The sequence below is a fragment of the Hydra vulgaris genome, chromosome 02 (genome assembly GCF_038396675.1).
Source record: "Hydra vulgaris chromosome 02, alternate assembly HydraT2T_AEP".
NCBI classification, from domain to species: domain Eukaryota; kingdom Metazoa; phylum Cnidaria; class Hydrozoa; order Anthoathecata; family Hydridae; genus Hydra; species Hydra vulgaris.
The window spans coordinates 54,059,244-54,071,409 of NC_088921.1; the positions used below are offsets into that span (position 1 = coordinate 54,059,244).

Sequence of the window (12,166 nt, forward strand, 5' to 3'; positions counted from 1 at the left end):
TTTATTCTTGTCGTGATAAGAAACCAACAACCTCTGATTGCTTGGAGGGGCATTTGAGCTTGAAAAGGATCTCACTTCTGCTACAGCATGGGGCTCACAGTGGCTGGTGAACTTTAATTCAGATAAAACTCAATTTCTTTCAGCTAATTGTTATTGCAATAATTTAGATCTTCCTATATTTATGTACGGTGATGTACTTGATGTGTCACCTACTCTTCATCTTCTAGGATTAACTCTTACTTCCAATCTTTCTTGTAAACCATATATCAAATCAGTTGCAAAATTAGCCTCTGCTAAGGTTGCATCTCATTATCGAGCTCGTCACTTTCTTACTTTGGATTCTATTCTCTATCTCTATAAATCTCAAATCCGGCCTTGTATGGAATACTGTTGCCATATCTGGGGCGGTTCTTCTAATTTCTCTTTTAGACAAGGTACAAAAACGCATTGTAAACATAGTTGGACCTGCTCTTGTAGCCAACCTCCAACCATTGTCACATCGTTGTAATGTTGCTTCTCTTTCTCTTTTCTACAAATACTATAATGGGCACTGCTCTAAAGAGCTAGCGTCTCTTGTGCCATCTACCAAAATTCATTCTCATGTTACTCGTCATTCAATTAAGTGTCCTCCTTTTTCTGTGACTGTTCCTAAGTGCTCCAAAAGCACTTATTCGTCTAGTTTCTTTCCTCGAACATCAGTTCTTTGGAAAGATGAAGGAAGCAAATCAGTTCTTTGGAACTGATTTGCTTCCTTCATCTTGTTTTCCTGATTGATATAATTTGCAATCTTTTAAGTCGTCCGTCAATCGTTATCTTGCTCTACAATCTTCATCTTTTCTCTTTCAGTAACTTTCAACTTTAATTAGTGGCTGTTTGCAGCCTTGTTGGAAGCGAAGATGTTTAAAAAAAAAAAAATGTTGTAAGTTGTAACATATAAAATTTAAATAAGTAAATCAAATCTATTTGTAAATCAAATTTAATAATAATATTTTATCTATCTTAGACGCAAACCCAAACTTAAAAGTATTGGTGATTTAGTTGCCCTCTATAATATATCTTCCTAATTTTTATAGAAATTCTTTTCAAAAGGAAAAAGGAAGTAATTAGTACTCAAATTTTGAGTAATAATATTTTAATATCTTTACAAATGTTTAAAATATGTTTAAAAAAGTTATTGGGATTACCGGGAAAGTTCATTGAAATCCCGGGTTAACGGGATGGTTTTTTACCATCTGGGAATCCTGTTTGAGAAACCCTAGTCGCGATATAACAACTAGAGCGTTTCATTGCATTTTAAAAAAGCGCGATTGTTAAATTGATAAACTCGATTATAAAAATTTGACTAGAAAATTTGCATTTTTCGCTTGCGGGTCGTTATTTTATATTTTTGGTTGAAATATTTAAAGAATATTCAAATACTATGATAATTAAACGCATTTTTTGAAGCAAAGAAATGAAGTTTATAAAACTAAATAATTTATTGCAATAACAATTTTTTGAAAATTTCCCGGAAAATTTTAACCCTAGTTAACAAATTTAAAATCCTTAATGTTAATAAAATTACGAAAAAACGCCGCCTTATGTCTACCGAAGAATAAGCTAATAATCTAAAGTTCTTACATGGAAAGTACACAACAAACCACAATCACCTATGATGATTTTAGTTGATTTTTTTAGTTGTTAGGGTACTCCAAAGAAGGACTAACGGTCTTATCATAAAGTAACGTGGAAGAGCAATTAACTAGAAAGTTCAAACCTCCTTTCTTACCAATGTCGCTTATCTAGTCAGAGCGGACATCAAACCTCAGAACATTTGGTTCTGAGAAAGAACTCCAATCACTACACCGCGGCTGCTATAAAGTTATTTCGCATTTTCACTCGTAATTGTTATAAATTGTTGCTTATATGGACAAGTTTCATGTATAATAGCTAATTTTTTGTTGTATTTATAACTAAACATAATGATTACGTATTTCACTAATAAAATGAATAGAAAAATGTTTACCACTCACCTACTTTGATAATAATAATGACTTCATTTAATTTAAGAATTGACTGTTTTTTTTATTTTATTTTTATTTTACTTTGCCGTTTAATAAAATTTACAATAAGAAAGTACATATATATTAAATGGCCGGAGCAAGAGGAAAATGCATATTGCCTTATCGCCGAGCCCCGTTTACATTGTCGCCTTTAGTTTATGAAACACATTAAAAATTAAAAGTTAAAAATTTACAGGTTGAAAATTTTGTAGTAAAACACAATATATTAGTAATAGTAAATCGTATAATAAGATATATATTTACTTTTAGCTATTTATTTTTAATTTTTATAAGAAGAAAATAAGAAACAAATCAAAATAAAAATAAGTGAGTAATGATGAGTTTTTTCAGTTTAATTATTTTATTTATTTAATTAATTAAAATTTTTTTTTTAAGACCGATGTTATTTTTTAATAGAAATCGTTTAGATTCTCTTTTAAATAGTTCTGGAGAGAAGTTTAGAAGAGTTTTATTTTTAATAATACTTTTCAAAAAACTTTTCCATATAAATGGTCCACGGTATTGAATTTGAAAAGAACTGAGTTTTAAATAAGATCTTGGAACAACAAAATTATTAGTTGAAAACTTTGTGGGGTATTTATGAGTAATTTCGGTGAAGTAAGAATGAAGTATATTAGAAGATAAATTTCGCGTCACAGTAAGGACGCGAAAATTTGTCCAGAGCTCGTTTAGGACCTGGATCTCCTGCTTATAAAGCAGGCACTCTAACCACTGCACCACGGCCGCACAAATTATAAGGTTCCCATAATTGGTACTTGTCCATGCAATATTGCAATAGGAAAGATAACTATGAATAAATGAAAAATATATTTAATTTTTAAAGACTCAATATTAAAAAATGGATTAACTTTATATAATATTGATATATTTTTGGAGATTTTGTTTTCAATAGATTTAATATGATATTTCAATGATGTATTTTCATCTATAATCGCTCCAAGAAAGTTAGCCGTTGACTCTCTTTTAATAACTGTTTTATTCATGAAGAGATTAGGTAATTTTAAAGAAAGGTTATCTCTCCTACCAGGTTTGTTGAATAAGAAAAATTTAGTTTTCCCAACATTGACTGAAAGGTTATTATTTGTAATCCAGTCATTTATTTTTAATTATTCTTCGTTAGATATTCTAAACAGGTCTCTTATATTACTGTTTGATTAAAAAAAAATCCGAATCATCAGCAAATAAAATAACATTAAAAATTTTGGATACTAAATACAAATCATTTATATAGAGTAGGAATAATAGCGAGCCTAAGATTGATTCCTGGGGAACACCACAAGTTATTACATGCTTTTCTGTTTCATTCGCTGCATATATTACTTATTGTTTTCTGTTTGACAGGTAACTTTTAAACCGTAGTAAGTCATTGTTTAGTATTCCATACAGTTTAGAAACATTTATTTCGTCATTTATAAACATTTTACAACGATCTTGTTGAACAAATTTTATCAATAAAATATAAATAAAAATAATTAATAACGACAGGAGCAAGTAGAAGACAGAAGTCTTGTCACCAAGCCCCTATAAAAAGCGTAAAATATTTTTTACAAAGCTCTCATTGTATAAATTTACAAATACTCGTTATATAAAACATAATTACAACAACAATACGAAAAATTGCAAAAATTAAATAGATACATACAGTAAGAAATATTGCAAGATTTTTTTTTTTTTCATTTAAAAATACAAAAACATGTTTGCGTCTGTTAATTCAAGTAAATACTGTTTAACTATATTTTTAAAGCAATTTATTGAAGTTATAATATTCATATTTTCATTAAGAACTATGTTCGACAGACGAGGCCCTCTATATGAAATTGAATAATCAGATGTTTTAAGAGTTGACTTAGGTAAATTAAAATTATGGATAGACCACCTCGTTAAGTATTTATGATTTATTTTTAGAAATTGGTTATTAAAGAATTTTGGAAGCATGTCATTTTGATATTTAAACAGGAATAACAAGTTTTCGAACATGTTTAACTCATAGACATTAAGAGCTTTTATTTCCCGGAGTAACGGCTTGGAGTGGGCGTGTTTTTGCACATTACATATAATTCTACTGGCTTGTTTTTGCTTAATATATATATTTTTTAATGCTGAACGGCGAGTACTTGCCCAAGTAATATTACAATAGCTTATGTAGCAATGGATAAAAGAGTAATATAAATCTATAAAGCATTTTTTATTTAGTAGGTGTTTTGTTTTATGCATAATGCCTATAGTTTTAGAAATTTTGTTTACAACTAGCGTAGTATAACTTTTCCAATTAACATGTTCATCAAATATTATTCCTAAAATTTTAAGTGATGAAACTCTGTTTACTATATTGTTATTTATTACTAGCTGAGGAAGTTGACGATGAAATAAAATGTACTTAGTTTTACTAATATTCAAAGAGAGTTTTTTTGATTTAAACCAGTCATTTAGGTTTTCCAGCTCACGATTTACTGTAAAGAAAATTGTTTTTATATTGGAATGAGTATAAAAAAGATTAGTGTCATCAGCAAAAAGAACAAAATTAAGCATGTTTGAAGATAGGTAAATATCATTTACGTAAACCAGAAATAGTAAGGGTCCAAGAAGTCTTGAGGAACTCCACACCTTATTGTTTCTAACTTTGTACACGTTGCATCATAAGATATTCCTTGTTTTCTATTTTTAAGGTAACTTTGCAGCCGTTTTAAGTCGCTATTTATTACTCCGTATGTTTCTAGTTTGTACCAGAGAATTTTATGATCAACAGTGTCAAAGGCTTTTGATAAGTCAATGAACAACCCGAGAGTATAACCTTTTTTAGCAAACCCATCCAGAATTTGACTGACTAAATCAGTTACTGCATGATGTGTTGAATGCCCTTTTCGAAAATTAAACTGTTTGCTGTATAAGATATAATGTTTTTCAAGATAACTATACAGTCTGTTATACATAATACGCTGAAGCAACTTTGAAAAACAAGAAAGGATAGATATAGGTCTGATATCTATCCTTTCTTGTTTTTCAAATTTATAGATAGATATAAGATAACTATACAGTCTGTTATACATAATACGCTAAAGCAACTTTGAAAAACAAGAAAGGATAGATATAGGTCTGATATCTATCCTTTCTTGTTTTTCAAATTTATAGATAGATATAAGATAACTATACAGTCTGTTATACATAATACGCTAAAGCAACTTTGAAAAACAAGAAAGGATAGATAAAACAGCTTTTAGAACGTTAACATTAATATCATCAAAACCGGCACTTTTATTTACTTTAAGCGCATTAAAGGATGCCTGAAGTTCATTTAGAGACAGTTTTGACTTATCCATTACATAGTGTGTTTTTTTTAAATAGAATTGGAATGTTTTATTTCCAGGAGTTATAACTGCTGCTTATTTTTTTCCTATGCTTATAAAAAACTTGTTGAAGTTTTCAGCTATTTCTTTCTTATCAAATATTTTTTTGTGCAAGGTTAGTTTTAATCTATTTGGAATAGTGGTGTTTTTTTGTAATTGTTTTTTCCCTGTAACTTCTTTAATTACTTCCCATGTCTTTTTACTATTTCCAATTGAATGTTCTAGGAGGTTAGAATAATAATTTTGTTTAATTTGCTTTTTTATTCTTTCAAAACAATTTTTATACTTTTTGTATTTAATTTCATTGTTATAAGTTTTATTTTTTTTAAAGTTTTCATTCAACCTTTGTTTTTTTCTGGATGATTTTCTAAGACCATTTGTCATCCACGGATTATTAAAGTTTTTGGAACTAGTTGTTTTTTTAATTTTTGGAAAGGATCTATCGTATTGTTTAGAAAACAACCGTAAAAATAAGTTGTATGCATCATTAGCATCATTGCACTCAGTTAAAAGATTCCAATCAATTTCTGTTAATAATTCTCGTTTTTTATAAGAGTTTTAGTTTTTTATAAGAATATCATGGTTAACAGTCCCAGTGGGCACAAGATGTAAAAAAGACGTCTTTTGAACGTTTTGAACGTCTTTTGAACGTTCAAAAGACGTCTTATTTAGGTCCTATACCCACTGGGGTGTCAAATGCTTTTGACAAATCAATAAAAACTCCTAATGTATAGCAATCATTAATGAACACATTGGATATATAATTTATTAGCTCGACTACCGCATGATCCGTTGAGTGATTCTTTTTGAACCCAAGTTGTTTATTATTCATTATATTGTTCTCAGTTAAATAACTAATAATTCTATCATACATATTTCGTTTTAACAGTTTTGAGAAACATAGTAAGACAGAAATAGGTCTATAATTAGACGCCTTTGTGTCATCACTAAATTTAAAAATATCTATGATCTTAGCAATTTTTAATTTCTCTGGTACAATTCCAGATTTTAATGAAAGGTTAAAAATGTAAAACAATTCCGGTTCAAATAATATCAAACACTGCTTTAACAACATTCACGCAAATTTATCTATGCCAGCGCATTTATTCTTTTAAACAGTTTTATCAGCTTACGTTGGGCCAATATTAAGAAAAAATTTGTTGAGCTTTTTATTTATGGTTTCTTTATTTTAAATCATTTCCCCGTCAACTAAAAGTTTTTGTGGCAAATTGTTTTTTGGACATTAATTTTTACCGATTATCTGCTTAATTACATTCCACGTTTTTTGCGTGTTTCCTTGTTTTTTCAAACATATTTTTATATTTTTTGTAATTTAATTCATTTTTATGTGCTTTATGTTTTAAATTAAACTTTTCATTAGGTTTTTGTTTTCTCTTTGATAATTTATACAAACCTTCGGTCATCCGTGGGTTTAAAAGCTTAGTCAAAATAATCACTTTTATTAAAATTGGAGTAGAAAGCTAAATATTTGTAATGAAAAAAAGTATTAAGTAATTCGAAATCAAAAAATTAATAAAATTAAAAAAATTAATAAAATAAAGAAAAAGTGGTTAAAGTGCAAAAAATTAAAAAAAACTTTGTTTTCGATCCCCCCCCCCCCCCCAAATAATATCAACTATCTCTAGTATTTGTTCTATATTAATAATATACTTACCGTTTGATCTTTATCATAGTTTTTCAATCGATGGTGAATTTTCTAAGCAAAGTATTTGTTTTGTTTAGAGTTACTTTAGAACATGATTTGTAGGCAAAATTTATAACAAAGAAACATAAAACAATATCATTAACAATGGTCTTGTGGGCTTGTCAAAATTCCTCATTTTTTTAACATCATAATTGCATTATAATTATGATAAATATTCGTTATTTTAATCGTAGCCATTTCTTTCCCTAAATCAACAGCTTTTGAAGATTAAATTTACAAAAAAAGAAAATGGCAGCTTAGTTTAATCACACAAGCGTAGATCTGCATAAACGTTAACTCCAAGTTTTAGAACTTTCAGAGACCTTTGAGATTTTTGCACAAAATTTTTTTGCAAAAGGTGCACAAAACCTTATAAAAAGTATATATCATCTTTTGTTCCCAAGGTTTTGCCATTTATCTCATACTTCTTGAAAAAAGCCTGATTTACCCTGTTGCTGTCACAAACTATAGATAAAATATAACCACCTTGTTGCTTTTATGGCAGATAAAAAAGTTAATTGATTTAAAAAGAAAATTTGAATCGATTTTACATAGAGATAGCAAATTTTTTCATTTCCATTTTTTTTTAATCGGTAAAATTTTTTTTTTTGAAAGTTTGAAAAGTTATTAAATTTAATAAATTTTTTAAGTGTTTTTAAAATAATCTTACTACTAAATTTGGTATAATACTTATTGCATAATTTTGGTATGAATACTTATTACAGAAAATAGTTTTTTTAGCAAGCAATGTTTAGTATAGAGCCTTTTCTATATGAATAAAACATTTGAAGCACGCCATGTTTTGATTTTCTGAATCTTTTTATAAGTTTTAGTATATGTCGCCGATATTAGCGTTCTATTATGATTTTACTGGTATTTTAAAAATTTATTGTTTAATCATTTATCTATATTACTAAAAATATAGTTTTTATGAAGACTTTTTGATGCATAATCTACAAATAAGATAATATTTACTATAGATAAAAAGACCCAATAAAAATGTTAAAAATAACCACTGCGTAAGTGGCCAACGTTGAAATTAAACTTTACCTTGAGCAAGACATTTGGTTTTCAGTATACAATCCAAATGTTTTCTGTTTAAAATTTATTCCTCTTTATGTTCAGATGTTTTTAAAGTTCACTCAGCTTTCCATTTAACAATTTCTCTTTCAAGAGTTTTTCTTGTTCGTTTTAAATACGTTTTAAATCGGTTCCTTAAACACGTACTCGATTATATTTAAAACCTCTAAGAGTTGACTAGAATTTAAGCACCGGCAAATAGTGTTTTCATAAAACAAATAGTAATTTGTTTAACTTTGGTACCGAAGTTTAACAAATATTTGCTATTCGACTTCGTTTAACTTCAATTGATAAAGTTAAACGAACTTCATCGGTATTTATTAGGATTTGATATATTTTTGAGAGCCTCAAACTCGATGTAGTTCAGGCGATTATAAATATTACAGCGTTTATATACACGACGTACAGTATCGGAAAAAACGAGTGCAACCAAATAATCCTAATTTAGTTTCTTTATATGAAAGTGCTGCATTTTTTCAATTTAGAGAAATAACTATGTAACTGTTTAGAGACAAAGTTCTTCAAGTTTTATTCATCACAAAGTTCATTATTTGTACACGAAATTTAATAAATTAATCAAAAGTATTTAAGAAAGTTGATTTCCTTCTGGACAAAACAAGTGCAACTCTACAAAATATTGACCAAGCTGTATTTCGCTATCAATATTTCGTGGCGAATCCTTTGTTGTCGATCACAGCCTTGCATCTTTGAGGCATAGATTCGATCAGGTGATTAATGAAACTTTGTGGAATCACTGAACAGGACAGTTTGCCATTTCTGCACATTCCAGTCAATATGTGATGTAGCAAACAGGAGTTTTTTCTTCTGGTTTTTTAGTGAAATCAGCGGTTTCTTTGCCGGGCGTCGAGAAAACAATCCGGCCTCAACAGCACGTCGTCTGATTGTTCAGTCCGATACAGACAGCTCTAATTGCTTTTGTATCTCGACTAATGATATCCAGGGATCCTTCTTGACGGATCTGACGATCATAGAATCCTCTCTAGAAGTGGTGGAACGCGGTCTTCCACCTTTGTTATCTGCTGCCAACTTCCCCGTAGAATGATGTTTGGAACATAGTCTTGATACGGTCCATTTTTTCACGCGATATTTATCACACATACTTTTTCGTGACATTCCACTTACGTAATCGCCAATAATTTTTTTCTTAGTTCCAATCCAAGACTGTCTGGAGCCATTTTTGCACTTGAAGTCATAAAAATAATAAAAATAAATAATCACGCTTCTCAAGGCTTACCGTGTTACATTTACCTTGTGATGATACAATAATGCTCTGTGGAACACAACGTCTTGGTTGGATGTGGACTGTATTGATGTAATGAAACACTTGTTGTATTTCACTTCTTGTATTGATGTTCTTCGATAAAACACTCTGATAAAACTCACTTCGATAAACTTTCTTGATAATACTGACTGATTGACTTCCATATACAGACTGAATTACATGTCGATTTACATGTCTCTTTTATAGTAAAATGAACCTGTGTGAACCTGTTCTGGAAGATTCTAGATGCTTCTTTTCGATGCTTCTGGATGCGTCTGGATATTTCTGAATGTTTCTGGATGCTTCTTCTGGAAACTTCTGGAAGCTTCTGCATGCTTCTGGAAACTTCTGAATACTTCCTTTAATTATTAAAAAACTTCCGTGACGTTGACACGGACCAGACTTAAGAAAATGAAACAAACCAAAAAAGTTGCACTTGTTTTGTCCGCTGCAAAATGGCACTTGTCAACAAAATTCTGCCTTTGTGTTGTCAGCTGATTGCTCATGTCAGGCATGCTATGACTCCAGACTCCTGAACTGTTTGCTGTGATAGTATAGTTCGTTTCGTTTTTAAGACATGTAAAATTAGGAACACTTTTTAGCATTGTTCGATGTTGGTTGCAAATGTTTTGTCCAATACTGTATATCCTTTAAATGAACAGGTCAATAAATTAAGACGAAAAGAATTAAAGTGATAGAAATTTTTAAATTTTGGCGTGAATGGTATAAAATGAAAATGTTTGTGGCGAAAAAACACAGACCAAAGATTTTTTTTTTTAATCTCCTAAAAATCACGATTGCTTGCCAGATTTTAAATAAACGCGTTATTTAGGTGAAATGAACTTCATAGTTTAATATGATCTGTTAAGATCGTTAATTAAAAGTTTTTTCTTAATTATAAGCTCTTACTTGGTCAGAATTCTGAAATTTTTTGTCAAAATTTATGGTAATGTTGTATTTTGGTAACTATATTTAATTAACATAAACCAGAACAGAATGAAATTAGGATCTATAGGGATTAAGGTACTTTTTCAAAATTTTTTTTAACTAAAATCCGGTTAACGCTGTTGAGCAAAATTAATCTAAAAATATTGTTTTTTAGGCTCATTAGGGGTAGTAAAAAAAGTTTTGAAAATTTTATAAAAAAGTGAAAAATTTTTTTAAATGTAAAATCTCAAAGCAAAAAAATTATAAAATAAAAAGATCTTGTTTGGACATAATACGCTGACAAAATTAAGCTAATTCCAAATAAAAAAAATTCGAATAATTTAAAAATCGCCTTAAAACTACACCAAAAAGCTTTCAATTCTACAACTTCTGTTTCAAGAGTTCTTCTTGTTCGTTTATATCATAATTTTTTACACTATCATTAAAAATTGTGTCTATATATTAATAAAAATAATTGAATAACAAGTAAATATAGATATTGGCGACAAAATTAAGTTAAAATATTGTCTAACAAGTAGGGATGGTAAAGTAAGGGTGAGCATTTTTGTGTTAACGCAGAGCTAGTCAATGAAAACTGTTTATAAATGTTATTTCATTTATTTAAAAAACATAAATTAAAAATTTAGATTAACAAGACAGAAATTTACATTTATGAAAAAAATAACTACAAAAAGTACTTAAAAGTTTTAAAATAAATTTTAAAAAGTTATATTTACAAACTTTTTCAATATATTCATAAAATATATATACAAAAAAAGAAAGTAAAAAGCAATAAAATTATTATAATATATGTATATATATATATATGTATACATATACATATATACATATACATATATACATATACATATATATATATATATATATATATATATATATATATATATATATATATATATATATATATATATATATATATATATATATATATATACATACATTTATCATTTATAAATGACAATAAAAAATAGTTGCAAAAAATGCAAACAATATAAAATTCAATCTTTTCAGAAACAAATGACAAAAAAAAAACAAAAAAACTATATTTCCGAAAGATAGTCATAACTAATTGGCGCCACAACATCACCATTAGGCAATACAACGCCAACAGCGCCATGCCCACTAGCTCCACTATTGAACAAATTGACTTCCAAGTAGTATTTGACGCCAACGTTTAAACTGATTGGAGATGATTTTTGTTCAGAAAATCTGTTAAAGCAAAGTTCAAATACTTATCTTTTCCTTTTTAATATAAGCTTGTGTGTGTGTGTGTGTTGTGTGTGTGTGTGTGTGTGTGTGTGTGTGTGTGTGTGTGTGTGTGTGTGTGTGTGTGTGTGTGTGTGTGTGTGTGTCTCTCTCTCTCTATCTATATATATACATATATATGTATACATATATATATATATATATATATTATATATATATATATATATATATATATATATATATATATATATACATATACATATATGTATATATACATATATGTATATATATACATACATATATATATATATATATATATATATATATATATATATATATATATATATATATATATATATATATATATATATATATACATATATATATATATTTAAGGGTACGTCACTTAAAAAAAATGAGCAAAGAAACTTCTAGCATCAATATTATAGTGCCAATATATATGATAAATAAAAATTCGGTAGGTAAAAAAAAAATTAAAAAACTTTTTTTTTACTTACCGGGGAACTGTTTTTTTGTC

General features: G+C 28.3%; 1 protein-coding gene across 1 annotated transcript in view; it reads right to left on the minus strand.

Moving 5' to 3' along the window:
- Positions 1-11,403: 11,403 nt before the first annotated feature.
- LOC100209306 (uncharacterized) overlaps positions 11,404-12,166 on the minus strand; it is a 78,795-nt gene continuing 78,032 nt past the window's right edge. Inside the window, exon 45 of the mRNA XM_065789610.1 lies at positions 11,404-11,631. Coding sequence (XP_065645682.1) covers positions 11,463-11,631 — 169 coding nt within the window. The 3' untranslated portion in view covers positions 11,404-11,462. The remainder of the gene's footprint in view (positions 11,632-12,166) is intronic.